The following is a 21458-nucleotide window of genomic DNA, read 5'->3' as shown; positions in this document are numbered from 1 at the left end:
AGTTGACACAGAATCACTCCACTAAAACCAGGCCGTGGGCTCCTAAAACATGTATTCCATGTCCTCTTAACAAAATGACCTGCAGATCATTCAGGATAAGAGACAAAAATCATCTGTATTTTATTACTTTTACCAGGGGCTCCCCTGTCAGCAAACGGCTTAGCTGTTCTTGGCTTCACACAGGGAAACAGCAGTAACGGTAGAAGAGGAACTAAATATTTGAAAGCATGTTTAATTCAACACCTATTAGGTGGATCAGTTCATGTTTCTAAATAGCCAAGCAAGGAGGCAGAGTTCTGACACTCTAGATACTGGGACTTGCTTAGAAAGCTATGTCTGCAGCCACGTGGCTTAAGCAGGATTGTGCTGGCTGACAGCTTAACCCAAACTGTGACTGTGATCTCTTCCAGAGGTCACACTAAAGACACCACTGATCACACAGGCTAGACTCCATCTTTCTAGAACTTTCCAGATTCTGGAAAATGTGTGATGGAAACAGAAGGAAGTCATTGATGCTCTCCCAGCATGAAATATGGACACGTTTTGAGACCTGGAAGCAGAGAGTGGAACCAGATGGAGTTGGAAAGAAGTATTTGGTACTAACCTTGTTTCCTGCAGTGATTTTTAGGAGCCTCATTGAAGTGCCCTTTTGCCACTTCTTCCCCTATTTTGCGTGCTCTTCTGAATGTGGTATGCAGCTAGAACTGCAACGTTTTAGTCCTAGCTTTTCTTCTTTCTGAATTTGTAAACTTTTTTTTTTAACCAAAGAACACCTGCATTTGGTAATATTGGCTTCACCCAAAGAACCAAAAACATCTTCTAAGTTCATTTTTGCATTGTGCATTTAAGGCCTAAGAATAATCAGAACTTTTTTATTTCCATTAGATGGACAAAGAGAACCTGCGGTACTGCATATAAAATAATAAAGTAGCTGTTATTCTACTTCTGTTATTTTGGAGAGACCCCAAAAGAGCCTTTGGAATATGGTCAAAAACAGGGATAAGCCCATGCATTTGTTCACGCTGCCTTTCAGAGCCTCCCCTGACACCTGGGAGCACTGCTCTTCAAGGCCTAGAGGGGCACGTGTATAATGCACTGTGGCTAACCCAGGATTGGTTCCATAATTTCAGTGAAACTCTGTAATCATTGCAATTTGGAAAACCCCATCTCAGCTCATGTAACACCAACACGTACCAGGCCATGTCTCCCCCGAAGCACACACACACTCGGGAGAAACCTGATGTGGCCTGACTAGACAGCATGTGGGGTATCAGCCATGAATGCTCCCATTTCTTCTTCATCCAGACTCTGGGTTCTGGTCACGCTAGGATCTTAGATTTCTTTGGTCTCTAAGGCACATGTTTGCAAAAAAAGTCCTTTCTTCCTCACAGAAGTGATGAATTTCATGCCTATATTATACTATAGACATGAACTTTTAAAAAAAATCAGCTAGCCTACTACTAACTTCACCTGTTAGAAAGTCTGACCTGGGCCCCTCCCCCTGGAGGAAAGTTAATGGAAAGATAGTCCCTTGGACAGAGGTGGTTTGGTGCTGTGGATGGTTTCGATGACACCAACTAGGACAGCATTGTGTCACTCCAGTTCTAGATTTCAGGAAGCACTAGACAGCCTAAATGTGCTCAAGACCCTGTGACACAGCAGTGAGGTGTGTTCCGTGACGTTCCCGTCACCCTAAATTTGGCTGTCAGTGTTGGTTACAGTCACTGCCACTCACCCAGAGAGGATATAAGGTGATGGCAAGGAAAGTGAAATAAAAGATGTATGTGAAAAGCAGGAATTTGTCTGTTTAATGAGGCTCATAGATGGGGATGAGTAGACATTAACTGCTCTGAGGGAAAGGGATGTCCCGTGAATGAAGGCTAGAGGCCCTGCCCTCCACTGACGGTGTTTTTGTTGCAGAAGAAGATCAGGTGTGATCAAGTAGACCATCCCTGGCTCCGGCTTTGCCCAGGCTCCTCCAAAGGGGCGCCGATGGTGGCAGTTCTGCTGGCTCGCTGTGCGGGCACCCAGGAGACCCATTCTTACCCGCTGGGGATGGGGCCCTCCCCCCCTTCCCCCTTCCCCCGGGGTGAAGGGAACATGCCAATCTCTTAGGCAATGGAGGCAGTGTGGGCTTGTCAAAATCCCAGTCAATGTTATAACTATTGGTTTGGTTTTAGTTATGTTATTGATTGTGAAGTATTAGATTAACCGAACATAGAGATATCCGTGTTTATCAAAGAGCCATACAGTATTTAGATGGGGAGAAACAACCTCACTGCCCTGGGAAGATCCTAAAGGTGGTGGGAGAAGATCCTAAAGACGTGTGCTCTCTCTGTGGCCTGAAGTTGGGCCTGCGTTTTACAAGCATCTTTCTGGTCTTTGGTGAGAGGTGAGGTGTGTCCAAAGGCTAGAACCACTCTGCAGTGGACAGGAGCCTTTTCCGTGCCTGCACCACCACCCCACCGCCTGGACCCTCATGGCAGGCACACAGAAAGGGTACAGGTGCCTCTCGGGGCAGAGATGCAGCTCGCCCTGTGCGGCCATTTCCATTCATCCTGCTGTCTCTCTCCTAGTTAGTAGTGTTGGATTGTTTTCTTCGATTACAGGTTATCCCCCCTTAATATTTAAGAAAAATGTTTATTTCAAATTTAAAAAAGTCTTTGGTTGAAACCCTGATGTGGGCAGTAGGCTGTCTCCCTCACTTAATTCAGTGGAGCGTTTACCTCAGCCCTTTATTTTCTAAACGGTTTGGGCTTCTGCTTCGTGTGGCAGTGAGACCCTGCCCCTCCCACTCATTAACTCAGGACTCCAGCGTGAGGCTGGGCCCCGGGTTCCCTCTGACCCGCGACCACACCACCCACCCACCCCACAGGCGGGGTCCTGTTAGAGACCTCTGATTTCTGTCATTAATCAGTGGTGTTTATTTCTGTTCTTTGGACTCTTAAACCTTTGTGTATCACCTTGACCCAACCAAATTGCTGAAGTTTCAGTGGCTGGGTCCCTAAATGCCCCCCCAGCCATGGCTTTCAGTGAGCGCATGGGGGGGTTTCTATGGAGCAGCCGCTGGAGCTTACTGTCCTTTACCCCCCTGGGTGTGTCCTCTGGCCTGTCTACTGCTCCACTCACAGCCTGAGCCCTGGGCCCTGGGATGCTCCTACCTATCAGCCTAGGACCCGCAGATAAAGACAGGGCTTGACCAGATCGTCATCGGCCTTGGCTGGTCGCTCACCTATCTGGGTCTCATCTCCTGAGGGCTCCTAGTGACCTATATGGAAGCTTATGCAGTGAGAGAAGAACACTTTCTCCCTCCTTGTCTCCCATGGCTTCCAGACAAAGAGGGAGTTACATCCTGAAGGCCCCAGCACATCCTTCCTACAGTCAGGTCGAGAGTGGACCAGTTCCTGAGTAGGGGACGCTGCAGACAGTCTTGTCCAGGAAGTGCCTCCTACAGATGCTTGGTCATCTGGGTGATCTGAAGCGCAGGACTGATGTCTCGGTAAATGAACATCACTGGGTGTTCCAGTATCATGGGCTGATGAAAAGCGATCAGATTATCCACCTCCGTCCCTTCTGACAAATAGCCCAGGACCATATTGTAGCAGATGGAGTGGATGGAGGGCTGCCTCGTGCACTTCGCTCTGCAAACTAGCATCACACCTAGAAACCTAGTTCTTTGAGTGAAAGATGCCGTTAGAAAAGGAACTCAATTTGTAAAAGAAATTCTTAAAAGAAAATGAAAAGAAATTTGTCCTGTTTTGAGGCAAACTGATCACCACACTTTTTTTTGAAGATTGTATTTATTTATTTATTTGAGAAAGAAAGGGGGGGAGGGGGAATAGAGATGGAGGGCAAGGAACGGGGAGAGAATCCCAAACAGACTCCTTGCTGAGTGCAGAGCCAACACAGGGATCCCTCTCACGACGCTGAGGTCATGACGTGAGCCGAAACCAAGAGTCAGACACTTAACTGACAGAGCCCCCCAGGTGCCCCCACCATACTTTTTTTTACATGACTATTTGCCAAAACACAAAATGCTTTTTTCCCCTTTCTCATACAGAATTGGTGGCCCCTTCATCCGACTTCTGTGAGTTGCTAAGTACTCCCGTTCTGTGCCTTCCTCACCCTCCCTGTTATCACCCTCCTTCTTCTGTGGTCATGATGCGCACAGTGGATGGCCATTCCAGAAGTACTGGGTGTTTTATCTATATATTCTTGTATTTCCTTCTGATTACTCATAGCTTGCTTTTGATCTCAGGGACTCTGGCTCTTTTTATTTCTAATGACACTTCTATTCCACATATTCCATTCTGCATTCTGACCTGACCCCCGTGGTGGGCCATGGAGAGGGTGGGGTTAACACCTTCTGCCCAGGCCACTGCTGGGCTGCCCCCCCGCTTTGTGGATGTCCCCAGGCACTCCAGGGCCCACCGTCCTTCTCTGCGCTTGGGCCTGGGTGTTTCCAAAATACATCCATTCAGTTCAGCTGCCTTTTAAGCAACATCTGTTACCAGTTTTCTCTCCTCATCTAATGAAGGGGACATCGCTTATTTTAACCTTGGTTGTTCCTGAATAATGTATGACTGCCTGTACTCCCCTTTCTGTGCTTGGTGAATTGCACTTTGTTGACACATTTAGGTCGTGGTTCTTTCCGTTTTCCTTGTTGGAGGTGCTCTCCTTAGTGGTTCACCCATCGCTAGCCTTCTTCCCATGTTTGAGCTGTTTGAGCACTTGTGATTTTGCCAACTAACAATCCCACAGCATTTCCCACATTTTCTGGCTCTTGTGCCCTTCGGAGCCCTTTCCTTTAAAAAAAAAAAAAAAAAGGAAAAAAAAAAAGCCAAGGATGTCTGTCTTCTTAAAAAATGTAACTCTTAAACTTCTTTCCTGGCGTTGTAAGCAACTTTTTAAAATCTTGCTTAAATTTGTGCTTACAGTCAGGAGAGGGGTTAACGTGGTAGGTTCTAGAGCCAGACTCCCGTGGTTTAGAGACTTAGCAGAAGCAGAAAATCTGAGCCAGGTGGAACGGGACAAAATTGAGGCCTCACCAAGAACCAAAAAGATCTCAGCAAACCCCAAACCCTCTTGAGATGGAAGTGTGAGCCAGCCGACCCTGAATCTCCTGGCACAGGTGGCTGGGGCAGAAAGCTGAGTGATGTTATAATAGCGCAAAACCAGAGGCGCATCAGCGGGCTGGGCTCAAACCTCCTGTGCGCTGTGTGACCTTGGGCAGGCTTCTGAGCCTCTCTGGGCCTCGGTTCTATCTTTAACATGATGACAATGATATGTTTCCTATAGGGTGGTTCTGAGGAGCAAATGAGTAAATAGCGTTTAGAACAGTATCTGGTATGTATTGTGATATAACTGTTGGTCACTAAGTTACACAAAAATAATAGAATGTAACAGACATTAAAAGTTAAATCAATAAAGCAGGAGGGAAAAAGAGGTTGCCTATATAAGCACAATTAGAAATGCAGGAAATGGGCAGGCGGGGAGTAAGTTACCAAGAACTACATGAAGCTAGTACAGAGAACACGCATGAAGCATGGGGCTAGCACTCTGAACACAGCCGCCTGTGATCCACAGTCCATGGGGAACCATCTAAATGGAGTGTGCCCATCCCATGCTGAAAGCCCAGGTGCCGGTGAAGAGTCTGCTACATTCATTGCTTAGTGATCTCATGGGAATTTTGGATAGATGGAAAGAAAGGATTGCATTTAGGGACCCAGAGAAAATATCAGAACCTACTGATGGAATGTGGAAGGACAGAGGCCATGAGCAGCCCAGATGAGGGCTCTCTGCACTTCCCAAACCCAGCGAGGTAGGCCACTCTCTCATCAGTTTCGCTTTGTCATTTGTGTGTGCATTCAGCACCTTTTAGCCACCTATAGAACTCCATAGCTTTGGCAAATACATAATTTTAGCAGCCCAGGTTTCAGAGAAAGCTGTGGCTTAATCAAACGTATTTGGCTCCCGATTCCAGAAGCATCAGAATAAGTGCATCTCTGGGGATGGCTGGGAAGCAATCCTCAGGCTCCTGCGGGCCCTTCACACTCTATAGAAAGGAATTTGCATTCTCAGGCTATCTGTGGAGTTCTCCTTCCAAGAGCCTTTGACTTCTGCTTTTGGAAATTTAGTTCTGAAACCCAATTATGCAGAGAAAGCAAGACCCAAACAATTATTTAAGAAGTAGATTTTTTAAAAAAAATTTTATGTTAAACTGACTTTACCCTTCCCCGGGGTCAGCTTGTGCAGTTAATAGACTTGTGGCCCCCAACATGTCACCCGTTGGGTGAGCTGGGCTCTTTGGAGCCTCTTTGGAGCTGGATTTTGATCTTGGAGGGTTTTCGTTTCCAGCTGGTAATCTGGCAACCTTCTGGGTGGCCCTTGACTCTCCTCCTCCCTCCACCTCCCTGGTGGTCATTGCAGACCCCCTGAGCCACAGCCAGAGCCACATTGGGGGGCTTGGGGGGAAGCAAGATTCCTGTTCCCACTGAGCCACAGTCCTAAGGGGCCCAGACCTGCATTGCCAGCAAGGCAGGTAACTGGGCCTCCGAACGACATCCTGGGCCTTCTGACATAAAGCTCACACTGCAGTGTGTTTTCGGGGACCCCATACATGTGACCAACAGACTTGTGATCCAGATAGTGATGCTACCTTCAAGAACATGAGTGTCTCATTTACATACCCACGAGAAGGGAGCCTTTCCCAGTTCACTGTAGTCATGCCAAGTTATGGGCTGAATGGGGATCTCGCTGGCTGCCCCCGTGGGCTCCAGGCTGTGGCCCCTCTTCTGCTGGGACTGACGGAGTGCTGGCTCCAGCTCACAGTGCTGTGTTGGGGGCCATGGGGACAGTCACACCCCCTCTCCAGAGAGTCCACACTAGGTGGGATAGAACACTGAAGCAGGAAAAACCCTCCCATAAACCTTGACAAAAACAGATGGTATGAGTGGAGTGCAGGAATTACAGTGGAAGGTGATGGTGACAGGCAGCCCCTCTGGGCTGAGTGACCTGGGGTTGAGTCCAGAACCTATGGGAAGCCTCTGTGGTTGCATGTTCTTGTCCCCTGTCTTAAAACCTGGCTTGGCCTGCTTTGGGATGACAACGTCCAGGAGTCTGGGAGGCTGGCACTGGGAGCGGCCGGTGTGCTTGGCGGGTGGGGCGGGCAGGGCCCCACGGCCGACTGAAGACAGACGAGTAGTACAGAGGCATCCACCATAAGGGCTCAAGTTTTGATCCGAGCAGCCAGGTGGTAGTGGCCCCTGAGATGGGGTGACTGGGAGAGAAGCTGGCTGGGGTAAGGATATGGGACTCAGAGCACCGTGTGTTTAATGGTCAGCAGACTTCACGTTTTGTACATTTTGTCAAATATTGAGATGAACCAGGCACCCCAGAGGGAGAGGTGGTGTAGGCAATGCCCTCCGGATGGCCTGAGGGGCCGCTGCGCCTGCACCCTCCTGTCCTTCCCCCACTGCTGTGGGGCTTGTCAGTGCCTGAACGCATTGCCAGCCCAGTGCAGATCGGGAGTGTTTCATCATTATATTAGAATATGTCCAAAACACTGCTTGTTTGAGGTAAGCTTTCCTCTAGATGTAACAAATAAAAACAGTTTTGAGGTGCCTGGCTGGCTCAGTCAGAAGAGCACGCGACTCCTGATCACTGGGGTTGTGAGTTCGAGCCCCCTACTGGGGGTAGAGATTACTAAAAAAAAATTTAAAAAAAAGTCTTTGTGAAATGTCCCATTCTTTACTTTCTTTTTCACCTGAATGGCCAGACTCTCGCTTGATTTTGCCCTGATTCTAGCTACATGACCTCAGACACGTTGCTTAGCCTCAGCCTGGTCAATGAATGACACAGAGAGAGAAGACCTCGCTTGCTTGTGCTAACAAGGGGTGCACGGACATGGCTGTGCACAAGGGAGGCTTCCAGTCCTGCTCCTTCCCGCTCACTCGCTCACTCAAGCTGGAGGAGTGGCCTCCTTCCATCCGGCCTGCATGATAGACTCACCCTGGGGGAGCCCAGTTACATCAGAATGGAGGTGGGTAGGGGGCCGGTGATCTCAGCTCTGTCACCAGGCCTCTGTACCCAAGGCCGAGGCCGAGGCCGGCAAGAGTCGGGGGAGCCGGGTGCCGCAGGTGCCGTTGCCCGACTGAACTGGCCTGAGAACCTGGTTCCTGTCTGAGCCCGTGAGGCCAGCAGCCGGCCCCATGGCAGCCACTGAGCTCTGCACGGAGCCAGCTCCTGGCCAGTGAAGCTTCTGGTAAACAGGAAGAGATGAATGCACAGGCTCTTTCGGTCCTTCAGCCAGGAGCTGCCCAAATAGAGTCTTTCTGTGAACGGTTGTTGCTTTTGAGGGGAAGGGTAATGGAGTAGCTGCTAACAGATTTCAAATTGGGCAATAATGTAATCCATTGGTTGTGATTTCCTGAGTGCTATGAATAGCAAGATCCCAGAGCTGATTGTGGGTTCAGCCAGAGAGAGTCTCTGCTACAAGCCTGGGGGGGGGGGGGGGGGCGGCGGAGAAGAGGCCATCCCAGGTCTGCAGAAAGCACTGCAGGCCTCAGGAAGCATTTCTGAACTTCTCCACAGGGAAAAATGGATCCGATTATGCATCCTTTCGTATGTTAAGCTGTGCATTTGGACAACACACTTGGTGATTAGGTTCCTCTTATAATCATTACTAATAATGATGCAAGAAGTCAGTCTGTGCTTTTTAAAGAATTATTTGGAGCATGAGTGTTTTAATGAGTCATGAATTGGGGAAGATTTCATTCTCTTCATTCTGATGCTTTTTGTAGGGAAGAAGTCAGCACTATTATCTTGCTTATATTTTTAATAAGGCTTTAATTTAAGAATCCCTAAAGAAGACAGGTTTTTTTTTAAAGGGACAATGTTGCTCCCTGACACTGCATCCCCCCAGGCAGGGCTGCTAAAGAGCAGAAGTGGCTGAAGAGCTGGGCTGCAAGGGGTCAGCCTGGTGCCCCAAGGCCTGTTCTGTGACTTGGCCTGAGCCCACATTGTGGCCTGGAAGGGGCCTGCCCATCCCCCTCCACTCCAGCTTGCTTCTCTGTGACAGATGACTGGCGACAAATCAGAGACTCCCAAGTCTGGGGAGGTCTGGAGAGAAATTTCAAGGGCTTGTTAAAAATTCAGAGACCTGGGCCGGACCAGCCAGTTAGCGTCTCAGGGAGGGGCCGATGAGTCTGCATTTAAGAGGCTTCTCCAGATTCTTAAGTGGCCACAGGACTGAATGATCATCAAGGTTCTTTCAGATTAGAAAATCTGTGCTTCTGGAGTTCATCCTGCCAGTGCTCATGGTCTCCCCCCAGTAGGGGAGGGTGCAGGAAGCAGGCTGGGCTGGGGCTCAGGCTCCTGGCTCCTCAGCACCAGGAGGGTGGGGTGGGGCTCCTTTAACAAGGTCATGGCAGCAGATGGAGGGGATCTAGACCCGCGAGCAGTGGACAGCAGCTGGCTTACCTGAGAGAAGCTGCCTCAAGACGCAGTGGCTCCTGACTTCATCTTTCAGGAGGAATGATGGAGGCCCGCCCGTTTGTTTGCACGGGACAGGGCTGGGTGCCACTCACTGACCTCAAAACCAGTTTAAGTCTCCCTCTGTGGCAAACAGGCTGCTGCAGCTTGTTTCTTCTAAACTGCTTGGATGTTTCTCTGGGCTTGAGCCACAAGTTTGAAGTTCTGCTGCGGCCGCTGGCTAGCATGTCCGGCAGGGAGGACAGGGGACACAGGGAGACAAGCCAAGCCTCGGCTCCCCTCACAGCCGGGACGCTCAGCCCTGCGCTGGCAAAGGCCCAGGGAGCACAAGCCTTCCCGCGCACCATGGGCCATGTTTCCTGTGGGGGTCACAGAGCGCCATGAGGCAAATCAGGCCCTGAGGGACCCACCACCTAGGGGAAGGGCTGTGGGCAGGCTTGGCCAAACCCACCAGATGGAGGGGCCTGGTTACTGCACTTGTGGAGACAGGTACTCCTGGGCAGAGTGCTCCTGCCCCCGGGCTGGGGCGTGGGAGGATGGTGGGGTCCCTGGCCACCGTTCCTACATTCACTCCCAGCCGCGCAGCTCAGCGCGGATAGCCTGTGATCTCCCGGACGTGCCCTGTGCTCAGGAGCCATCCGGAGCAGGGCAGGGGCTGCAGCTGGGGAGGTGGCTTCTGAATCCCTCCCCGGGCCTGAGTGAAGCTTCCACCTTGGGCTGGGTCGTTCAGGGGAGCGGGCACATCAGACAGAACCCTCCTCCTGGCTGCCCCTCCAGGGAGATCTGCAGACCGCTCCGCAGTCCTTTGCCCGATGGCAAGGGGGCTCCCAGCGGAAGCCACACACATAATGGGAGAGCAGCTTGCTCCCTGCAGGGAGCCTTACAGGCTCCTTTGGATCAAAACCCATTTTGATTTTCCTCCCCATGTGGAATGCTAGGGAGGCCTGGCTAGAAGATTCCATGACAAGCTAGGGAATATTTTATCCTCATTATAGTTCTAGTTTAGTTAAATTTATTTAGCCTTTAATTTCTTATGGCTGCTTGTCAAATCAGGAAATAGATTCATATTCTCTCTCTCATAAAAAGACATTTAAAAAGGTTTTGTAAGTATTAAATGACACCAGCTAGAAGAGTCAGCAGTGAATCTGGGCTGAAATAGTACAGTTTTCCTGTATGAGGGTATTTTACATCCGCAGTTAACAGGGAAAGTGGGCTCGTAAGAGGACAGGAAGTGCTATGAGCAGCAGAAAAGGGGGCAGATGCAAAACATAACTTCTGGGAGACTCTCACATGGCCTGGCGGTTCTGCTCCTCCAGGTCTGTGAGCTAACTCAGACGGTCACCGTCACCCTGCCAGGCTGTACAGGCATTGTGGCCGTGGGGCCTGAGGCTGGCGTCCACTCCTGTGCCCACGGCTTACTCCAGGGAGGCCTGCGGAAATGCTGTGGCCCATGCAGCAAGAGCTCCCTGGTCCCCATGACCCACCGGCCCCCATCCCCATTAAAAGCCATCCCCTAAAGCCTGTTGCTGTGTGGACCAGCAAGAGCCAGGCAGGCCTCTCCGCAGCCCACGGGGAGAGGGGCAGCCTCCAGGCTCAGAGAACGGGGGTCTCCAGAGCTACTACAGATCTAAAGGATCCTCACAAGGGGAAATGGGGTTGAAGCAGGAGGCAGAGGCTTTTGCTTGCAGACTGTGAACGGGCCTCCTGTCCCTGAAACACAGAGAAACACATCGGATCCAGCCCCATGTGGTGCCAGGGGCTTCCAAGAGGGGCGGCTGGCTACCTCAAGCAGCGGCGACCTTGTCTGAGCTCAGAGTTGTGTTTTTCCCAGAAGTAAATAACTGTTCTCAAAAAGCAGCGTGGGTATTTTCAGCCAAATTCCAAAGGAGTTATTCATTTTTTCAACAAACAGGGCAGAGCTATAGTCATGTTTTCCAGCACCCACGGACACAGGGGGCTGGGAGCTGGGCGGGGGCCTCAGGAACCAGCGGGGGGCGCCCCAGGACTGGGAGCTGCAAGACCTCCTCACCCCCAGCTGCCTTGTCCTTGGCTGGGGGCTCCTTCTGACACCTCCCTGTGAGCCTGGCAGGCTGCACCTCCGACTCGCCCTGGCCCTCAGGGAGATTTCTTAGGATGTCCCCAGTGGCACTGGATGGCTCCATGGCTTGGGATGGTCCTATGGCTGTAAGGACAGAGGGCTGGCGAAAATGTCTCCTGTTTCGGCGCATCTGCTCTGGGCCAGGGGGACTCCATGTACAGTGAGCACCCTGCAGAATGTGCGCCACGGCTCCCGGCGTGCAGGTGTGGAAGCAGAGGCACAGAGGTCCCCTTGCCAGGGTCACCAAGTTTACAGGCACAGAGCGAGGACTTGGCCCCAAGTAGTGCCCCAGGCCCCCTGGGGCGGGAGAGTCCCGTGGCTGCGTCTCAGCCCCGTATCTGCAGGCGTCCTTGGGGTAGGCAGGACACGCAGGACCCCTTCTAGCAGGTTCACCCAACCCAACATCCCCGACCCGTGCCTGCTGGCCCCCATCCCCTCAGGGTCAGCAGCAGGGGCTCTGCGCTCTCGGGAGGCCTCGGGCAGTGTCAGGGCGCCCTGCTCCCTGGCTTCTCGGGGCGCAGAGTGTGCTCTGATGGAGCTCAAGGGACCCCATCGCCCAGGGCCTCTCACAGCGGGGGTGGGAGCCTGGGTCACCCCCCCGGGGGCCACCACGCAGGCTGGCGTGGCTCAACCCCCCCCCCCCACCGTGTCCTGTGTTCTCTCAACAGCAAATGAAGCTCATGGCCCAGAACCTGAAGGAGGAATCAAGGGAAGCCAATAAGGAGGAGGAGGCCTGAGCGCCCGCCCGGGACCGCCCTGAGCGAGGGCAGAGGGGCACCTGGAGCAACGCGGTGGCTCCTGAACCCAGACCCGGTGCTGCGCAGCCGGCACCCTGCCCCCCTCTGCGGTGTCCTGGTGAGGGCCGGCGGGGAGGACAGCCGAGACCCAGCCCCTGCCAGGCCCCCACCCAGCTGGCTCCTGCCTTCCCGTCCCTGCCCAGGCCCCCCCAGCACCCCCCCATGCAGCAGCCTGACCGTGGGGGCTGGGCGGCGGGTCAGGCCGAGCGCCCCCGGCACCACCACCACCAGCGGGGCCGGTCTGTGGGGGTTCGGGCCCGGGGAAGGGGGGCGAGGCAGTGTTTCCAGCCCCTGGACAGCTCTAAACACCTCTTGCCTGGTTCTGTTCTGCAGTATGTTAACAGACCCTTTCTCAACAAAAGCCGTAGTAACTGAGCGATTAAAGGCAACACGTACCTCTCTGACTCCTACTTACCCCACGAGGACTGAACGAGCCCTGGGTCAGGTCATTGGAGGGGGAGCTTGGGGGGCCTCAGCTGGAGGCTGGGCACCTGTGTGCCACTTCCAAAGCCCAGGGCCAGGCCCAGCCAGTGCTGGAACCCGTCCCCTCGTGGGGACTGGCAAGGGCCACCGGGGCCGCTTTCATGCCCATGGCAGCCGGCACCCTGGTGTGGGCTCATCCCTGTGGAGGGGGGCCTCTGCCTAGCGGTGCCATCCACCCCCTGCCTGGGCCCAGAGGGCTGCACACACCTCTTTCTCGGGCGCGGAGGCCGTAAGTCGAGCTCCAACTGCTCGCTCCCCTGGCTGTGTCACACCACGTGTAACCATGAGGACCACCCAGGAGGGCAGAGCCTGGCTCCCTTTGCCTGTCAAGCTCGGCCCTTCCCTGCCTGAGCCCATGTTCCTCACAGACCCGTGGGCCCCTCCTTCCACCGGGGAAAGATGGGGCTGAGGACCTTCTAGCTTCTAGACCTGTCTACCTCGGGGGCCCAGCGCCTTCATTCTCTCCTTCACCTCGAGGTGGAGGTGGCCTCAGCAGCCCGTTCAGCATAGTCTGCTGGAAGGCCCGACGCCCCCGTCTGCCCCTCATGCTTGTCGGGTTGGTCCTGCCAGGCCGCCGAGTCTGCCAGCGTGGACATCTCGGAGTCGGCTCTACCCAGCCCCTGCTTGGTCTAAGGCACTCCGTGGCCCAGTCATCCAGTGGTGGTTCCAGGCCCGATGAATATTTTCTGGAACATGCTCGTGGTTTGAAGCACCAGTGAATGGCAGCCACCGCAGTGGTCCTGAGCTGAGTCTCCTGGAGCTTCCTCACAGTCCAGCCTGCGGAAGGGGAAAGTGTTCAGTGGGGTCCATGGACCGGCTCGTGGTCTCGCATGGATCCTGGCTGTGAACAGGAGTCAGCTCAACGCCCTGCCCATGGGCTGGCCCTCCTCACCCTGCGAGGCGCCCGTGCAGAGCCGGGGGTCCCTGCCCTGGAGACCGGCTTTCCCAGGATCCTCCCTGTGCCCTTCCTCAGTACCACCGGGCAGAAGCACAGTGCTTAGCCAGGGCTCAGCCGGGGGGCAGACGGTACCCCTGGGGTAGGCACACACGGGACCCACCTCCGCTGGGGCCATGCGGGCGCGTAGGATCGGCAGATTGTGTCAAGAGCGGGGTTGGTGGGAGGGGCTGCCGTGTAGGTGTGCCGGCCCTAGAGCTGCTCTGGGCCTTCCAGCTCATGGCAGGTGCTCAGCAGCGGGCCTGGGGGCGCCAAGGCCTTTTCACTGCTCCACCCCCTGTAGTTCCCCTACTCTCCTAACCGAGCGGAGGGGGACATGGAGGACAACGCCGCCCTGTCCCCAGCCAGCACCACTCACCGCAGCCTGTGCCCCGCACTCCTCTCCCTCCGCTCTTCTGCCCACGGATGTGTTCTCTTGTTTCTGGCCTCACCTCCGCCCTCAGGGCCAAGCCCTGGGGACGGCAGCCCAGCCAAGCGAGAACCGTGCTCCCATGTCCCCAGCCCGCCGTGACACACGGGGACTGCAGAGTGCCGGCCCCAGCCCGGCTGTCCCATGCCGGAGCAGCTCTGACAGGGGACCGGGCAGGCGCTCCCAGGGGGTGGGTCAGGTGAGGACAAGCAGGAAAGGGCTGCGGAGCCTCAGGCCTCCAGCCCCGTGTCTCTCAGAGGTGGGCAGAGGGGCTGCCCACGCCGTGGTCAGCCAGGGGGCGCGGAGCCGGGGCGCTTGGCCTCCAGGCCTGGTCAGCACTGGCTTTCCACGAGGACAGGCCCGGAGAAGCACCGCAGCCCCAGGGGGGGCCACAGCCCTTGCTGGGCTCCCCCAACGTGCTAGGAGGCTCTGTGCACCCCACCATGGAAGGCGCCCAGCCGTCTCTCCCCATGGATGACGCCCCCCCACCGCCCACCCAGCTCGCCTCTCTGAGGCTCTAAGATGCCGATTGTTCCTAAGCCCATAGACCGTGGCCGGCCTTGACCCTGGTACGGCCTGCCCGAAGCCTGGTTCACTCTTCAGCCCAACTGCCCTGGCGCCACCAGCATGACATCTAGGTCTGTGCTCTGACATTTAGTGGGTGCCCCCGACAGAGAGCTGGGCTGTAATGCCCCCACACAAGTGCCACAGGGACCCCAGAGTGTCCCTCTGACCAGGCCTGGGCTTCAGCTGGCAGAGTCCAGCCCCTGGCTGCCGCCTTGGGGAGAGGGGGTCAGACAGTGGACCCTCCTGTCCCTCCTGAGGGGCACACTGTCCCCCTCCTCATCAGCAGCTCAAACACAGACTTGAGGACAAATCTTTATCTTAGCGGCTTAGGGGAGGGAGCAGGAAGCCAGCGGTTAGGGATACCCAGCCCTACGATGAAGCTGGAGGCCGGGAGCCCACTGCCCTCCTTGATACACCCCATGGGCCTTGGTTTCCTTACATTGTTCTCCTTTAGAGATGAGGAAGCTGAGGCACACAGGGTTCCCCCACAGCTCTCTCCACAGCTCCACATGGGCCTACATCTGCCAGGATCGTACTGCATGCAGCCTGCACCAAGCTGCCCACCACCCGCTCTCTCCTCAGCCCTCACCCCTGCAGCTCCCACGCTTTCTCCAGCAGGAAACTAGCCACAGAAGGAAGAAGGCCTAGGATCCAGAGTCCTCCAGCTGAGTTATTCCAAGAATCCCAGGGCCCCGCGATGACAGTATGTGGCACCAGCTCTTGGCCAACAGCAGCCAACAGGGCCGAGTCTGAAGAAACAGGCCAGGCTTCCCTCCCCGTGCCCCACGCTCACCCGAGGGTGGCTTCAAGAGCAGGGGGCCTGAGACCGGAGCCACTGGCACCTCCAGGAGGCCACCAGAGCCTGGAGGAAAGACGTGGCCCCTGAGCCAGGGCAGCTGTATCCTTCAGCTTGGGAGCATCCTTTGTCCCAACCACGAGAGGGGCCACGGCCTCTTCAGGGGATGGAAGACACTTTTTCTGGCCCTGTCGAGAGGCCCGTTTATAGTCTTCTCATCCATGCAAAAGTGGGCACCCAGGAAGGTTGTGGGACACTTGCAAGCCAGCCAGGGGGCCCCACCCAAAGCCTAGGTTGGGGGACAGCGAGTCCCGCATGGGGGCCATGCGGCAGTGGCGCTGGCTCAGCAGCACAGGGCCCCAGCTTGCTCAGAGTATGTTCGCACCCCACTGGGAACGGAGCACCTGGCCCTTGTTCAAGCGATTACCCTGCTCCCAGCACCCTGGGCCTGAGGAAGAGGATGTGGGCAGGTTGGCCCCGGAGTCACGTCCCCGAAGATGCCTGCAGTGGATGCCGCGCATACTGAGGTTTGAGAACCACGGCGGGGCAGAGGCCTTTCTGGTTTCTCCCCAGAAGTAGCCAGCTTCCTTCCTCACTGCCTTGACCCCATGGGGCCAGGTGGGGGACCTCCGCACCCACCGGTCCAGGAGCCCTGGGCCTGAACAGGAGCTGGGGTAGAGCAGCAGCCTGCAGGGCCAGAGGCCTTCCAGCTCCGGGGTGCCGGCGTTGGGTGACCCCCATCTGCCCTGGCCCTCTGTAGGGCCCTGGGATGTTTGGGCCGTTCAGGGGAGGGAGGGGGTGCCGAACTCCCTGCTGACTGGTATGTGGGCCTCATGTGATTATTAAACAAGTAAAAGAGGGATGGTGGCGTTTTGCCCTGCGTGTGTGGCACAGATCCCGCTGATGACACATGGCCTCCTCTCTGGACTGGGGAAGGGGGCACAAGGCACAAAGTGGCCAGAGCACGTGGCCCCTTCCCCCCCCCCCCACTGCCCTCTCTCTCTTAGCCCGAGTGTGCCATCCCCAGCCTCCGACAGGCCCAGGTGGGCATAACCAGCCTTGAGGCCGAATCTTCACTTTAAAGTGCTGTTCGGTACCAGGGACTTCATGGTAGAGTGCGGAATAATGAACCAGAAGGCAGCTCAAGTATAGACACGGGGACATGCCCCCCTTTACACAGCTGTCTGGCTTGAAAAGGTGAAACCAGTTATGTCTCCCCAACTGCTGGAGGCTGACGAGCCCCTTTAGGGCAACCTCTGCCCCTCCCGACCCCAGAAAGCAAGGCCGAAAACAGGCGCCACGGGTTTGTCCGTCGCAGGTGGAGCCGGTGGGGGGGGGGTCCCGGAACGTGGCAGGACCGACCGCCAGTGGGGGGCTGCTCACCAGCACCCCCCCAGGCCCCCCGCCGGCCCCGGGCCTTGCCAAGCAGCTGGCCACAGCTGTTTCCCAGCTGGAAGCCGTCCGCGCCTCTGGGCCACACCTGAAGGAAGGACACAGGTTGGGGTTTGCAGAACAACCTGCATCAACCCACCGACATGGTGGACGTCCACCCACACTGCGTGTCCACCGGGCCGGGCTGTTGCTGTGCTTCCTACACGAACATGCCGAAGGTCCACTTTCCTAACAGACAACAGGCCTCCCAGGGACCGAGAGATAGGCCTTCCCTGGTCTCCATCTCCTCCCAGGCGGCAGGCCCCAGGAACTAGCCATCTGGCCCAGGGAAGCCGCAGCCAGCCAGAATTCTTGCGGAAATGTCGTGAGACCGGCTCTCAGCCCTGACTCTAGATGATCTGGCCCCACGAGGTGTGTGATCAGCTGCCCAACCTGGTCTCACCTACAGGTCCGCAATCCCCTAGGACCAGCGATGTGTATGAATTTGGAAATTTCAGGCGGTAGGAAGGTAACAAGATGCTTATACACGGGTCAGGTACGAGCTCCAGTGTGGCTTAAAGTGGAACCTTACAGGACAAGGCTTAATACTGCTTGGCCGGCTCTCTGGTACTGCAAGGTCAAAGGTAATGTCGAAGGCCAGTCTCACCTCTCCGCATCCAGGTAGGCTCACCTCTCCACATCCAGGTAGGCAACCTGAGGAGTGGGCTCTGGGATCAGATCCTTGGGCAGGCGTGCTGTGCCCTTGGGCGGGCCTCTCACCTCTCTTGAGCATCAGGGACTGCACCGGGAGGCAGGGGCAATGCGCCGCCCATCCATCCTTCAGTGGGGCATGATCCAAGCTCACTTTACCACTTCCACCTCGCTCCTGACACTTCTGAGAGAGCCCTCCAAGGACCTGCTTCCATCTCATTCTCCACAAGCTCAGGGGACCCTCTGGTGCTCAGAGCTGATCCACAGACCACACAGCCTCAGCAAGAAGTTCTCAGGCTCACCTGCTGGCCTCACAGTCAGTGGTCTGCACACACACACGCACACCCTCTGCCGCCTCCTTGATGCTGTCGCTCATCGCCACACTGGAGGCGGTCTGGCTCCTGTCTCTGGCCTTTGCCGCTCCCTCAGGGTCTATGCTCTCACCAAAGTCCCCCCTTCTCAGGGTCTAGATGACCTCCCTTTCTTGTGGAGTACAGATCTGCAAGGAATCTCTCAGCCCTAAGGGGCCCGGTGCAAAATGAATACGTGGTACCCTTGCTTGAAAGTTTTTAAGAATTTCAAGACGACAAACTAGGAGCAGAGCATTAAATCGAGGGGGCCCTCCCAAGCCTGGGGCCGCACACAGTGGGCACTGAATCAGTCTCACTTCCCCTGCATGCAGGCCTTCCGCTCAGTACCACACCTTCCAGCTGTGCTCCCCCCAGCCTCCAGTTCTTCCAGTCCTCTGGTCCAGAAAGCTAAACATCCTGGTGAAAAGATGAAGGAGCCAAGAAGCAAAGTGGACTCTCCCTCAGCAAAGTCCACTGCTGGCCCCCAGCACCTAGAGGGGCTGGCGATCCGCATCTGCCCAGCTATTCAGTTCTCCATCCCTGGCAATCAACTCTGACTCCCTCCCCAGACTCACCCTCCTTGGAACTCTCCAGAACCACCCCCCCAGCAGTGCCCTGCCACATGTCACCACCTCTGATCTTCATCTGGTACGAATTTAGATCCTCATTTCTGACTCAAGGGCACTATGAACTCAGAAGGACCAAGATTCAGTTTTTTTCTCCTCCTAACTTCTCAACCTGTATCACACCCTGCTTGGAGTGGGGTGTCCACTAAATGCTCAGTTCTAGAGTCAGGGGTCCTCAGAAATCTAATGTGCTGGCAGTCAACAAGGTGCTTGGGTCCCCTTAGCTCAAGGAGGCTTCAAGTCCCGTTCCCCCTTCTCATCTGTCCCTCCCCAGAGCCCCGTGGGCAGCTGTGGGGAACAGCAAGGCAAGGGGGCACCCTGAAGTCTGATGTGTCTGGTGGCATGACATGTCACTTCAGTGGAGGGCACAGGAGGTATTGTCTCAGTGTGGGTCAAATTAGCCCTAGACATAGCTCTGGATGGATCTGTCCTAACACACTTTAAAAGCAAAACCCCAAAGGATCTACCTGCTCCCAAGTAACTGTATGCAAAATGAAAACCAACACTTTTTACATGAATAGAAAAATCTAGCACTCAACAATGTAAAATGTGTTGTCCAGCATTGCAGTAAAAAGCAGCCTAGAATTTTATACCCAATGCACATATCCTTCATGAATTAAGTAAAAATACTTTTTTAGACAAGCAAAAACTGACAGAATATATTTTCAGCAGAACTGCACTGCATGAAAATTTGAAGGAAAATACCGAAATGTGGATCTACACAGAGAAATGAAGAGTGCTGGAAATGATAAGATGTAGGTAAAATAAACTTTTTCCCATTGTTTTATCTCTTCAAAATAAAACAATTTAAAACAAAAATATTTATGCATACATAAAAATAAAATGTATGCCAACAATAGCACAAAGAGGAAAGTGGAAATACAGTTGTAAGGTTCTTACATTCTGTATGAGGTAGATTGCGGCTTTATATATATATTATGTATGTCTATGTATTAGATATATTACCTAAATATATAAATACAATGTGCTATATTTATACATATATCCATCCATATATATATACCCATCCCTATAACAAGCACTAAAAATTTAAACATGCACAACCAATAAGCCAATAAAAAGTGCTCAGTTAAACAAAAAGAACATAGTAAAGAGGGGAAAAGAAATAAGAAACAGATCAAATAGAAAGCCAGAAAGATGGTAGATTTAAATCCAACCATGTTAATTACACCAAATGTACTTGATCTAAAATACTGCAAATAAAAGGCAAAGATTTGCAGATTAGAAAAAAAAGCAAGACCCCACTATATGCTGTCTATAAAAAAAGAAACAAAAAATCCAAAAACAAAACAACTCTACCTTAAATATAAAGACACAGATAGGTTAAAAGTAAAAAGATGGAAAAAGAAATACTCCCACCAATCAAAGAAAGCTAGAGTGGCTATATCACACAAAGTAGAGTTCATGACAAAGAATCATTTATCAGCAATAAAGAGGAACATTTCAAAATGATGAAAAAGATCAGTCCATTGGGACTTAACAATCTTAAATGTGTATGTACCTAACAACAACGCTTCAAATTTCATAAAGCAAAGCTGATAGAACAAAAGGAGAAATAGGCCAATCCACAATTCTAGATTTCAGTACTCCTCTCTCACTAACTGACACAAGACAGAGAATCAGTGAGGATACAGAAGACCTAACATTAATAAGCAACTGGGACTGACATATAGAACACTTTACCAACAACCACACTTTTCCAGCACTCACAAAAACATTCAAGAGAGGCCATTAGCTGAGCCATAAGAAGAGTTTCGGGAAGTTTTAAAAGATTTCAGTTATACAAAGCATGATTTCTGGCCAAAACAGACCTGCACTAGAAATTAGTAACAGAAACTTATGTGGAAAATCCCCAAATATTTGGAAATTAAACACCTTTCACTGAAACATGACATGCTTTAGCTTTTAAAAGCATCACTCACCCTGTTATACAGAGAACAGACAAGAGAAAGGCAAGGACAAAAGCAGCAAGACTCTCCAGGAGGTATTTACAGTTGTCCAGTTGTGATGATGGTGTCATTGACTAGAGCGTTAGCAGGGAAAGCAGTAAGAACAGGCCAGTTTTTGAATGTTGCCTAAGATTTGCTGATGGCTTGGCTACTGGAATGACAGAGGGAAGGACACCCAGATTCTTGACTTGGGCAAAAGGTTTAGAGCCACCATTTATGAGATGGCAAGCATTAGGAAGATAAGGATTTGAAGGGAAGGTTTAAGTTTTGAGCATGTAAAAACTCAGGGGCTTATTAGACACGTCCATGTAGAGAAGTCAAATAGGTTGATGGAATCTGGTGTTCTGGGGAGGTGGGCTAAACGTATTTTTGGGTTCTATCAGCATGTAAATGTTAGACTGAATGGGATGACTGAGAGACAGAAAGTGCAGAGAAGGATCCAGAAATGAACCTCAGGGTACTCCAAATTCAGAGGCTGGGCGAGGAGCCAGTGGGATAAAGAGCAGCGAGGTGGAAAGTGGGGCCCAGAACAATGGGAGGTTTATGAGGAAGGGTGACCAACTCATCAAACGCTACCATGGGTTAGAAGCTGGCCACTGGGGTTAGTGGTCACCAGGGGCTAAGGCTGCGGCAGGGAGCTGACAGGAAGGGAGGAAGTGCAAACAGGTACAGATTTCTTTTTGGATTTCTGGTAATGGTTGCACAATTCTGAGAATACAGTGAAAAGCACTGACTTGTACAACTGGAAATTCTATGCTGTGGATTATATGTCAAAACTGGTTTTAAAGATTATTTGAGAGAGAGAATGAGAGAGCATGAGAAGGGGGAGGGTC

At 53.3% G+C, this 21458-nt stretch overlaps 1 protein-coding gene across 2 annotated transcripts in view; it reads left to right on the top strand.

Moving 5' to 3' along the window:
• ANO10 (anoctamin 10) overlaps window positions 1-12782 on the top strand; it is a 228844-nt gene extending 216062 nt beyond the window's left edge. For both annotated transcript variants that reach the window (XM_088026823.1, XM_028107145.2), the window contains one exon: window positions 12259-12782. In XM_088026823.1, the coding sequence (XP_087882949.1) occupies window positions 12259-12327 (69 nt within the window). In that variant the 3' untranslated portion in view covers window positions 12328-12782. The remainder of the gene's footprint in view (window positions 1-12258) is intronic.
• The last annotated feature ends 8676 nt before the right edge of the window (window positions 12783-21458 follow it).

Source organism: Eumetopias jubatus, unplaced genomic scaffold (assembly GCF_037043125.1).
Source record: "Eumetopias jubatus isolate StellerSeaLion01/CBP00866 unplaced genomic scaffold, mEumJub1_p1.0 scaffold_1, whole genome shotgun sequence".
Classification (NCBI taxonomy): Eukaryota; Metazoa; Chordata; class Mammalia; order Carnivora; family Otariidae; genus Eumetopias; species Eumetopias jubatus.
The sequence above is the reverse complement of the archived record's forward strand: the minus strand, read 5'-3'. Positions and strand labels throughout refer to the sequence as shown.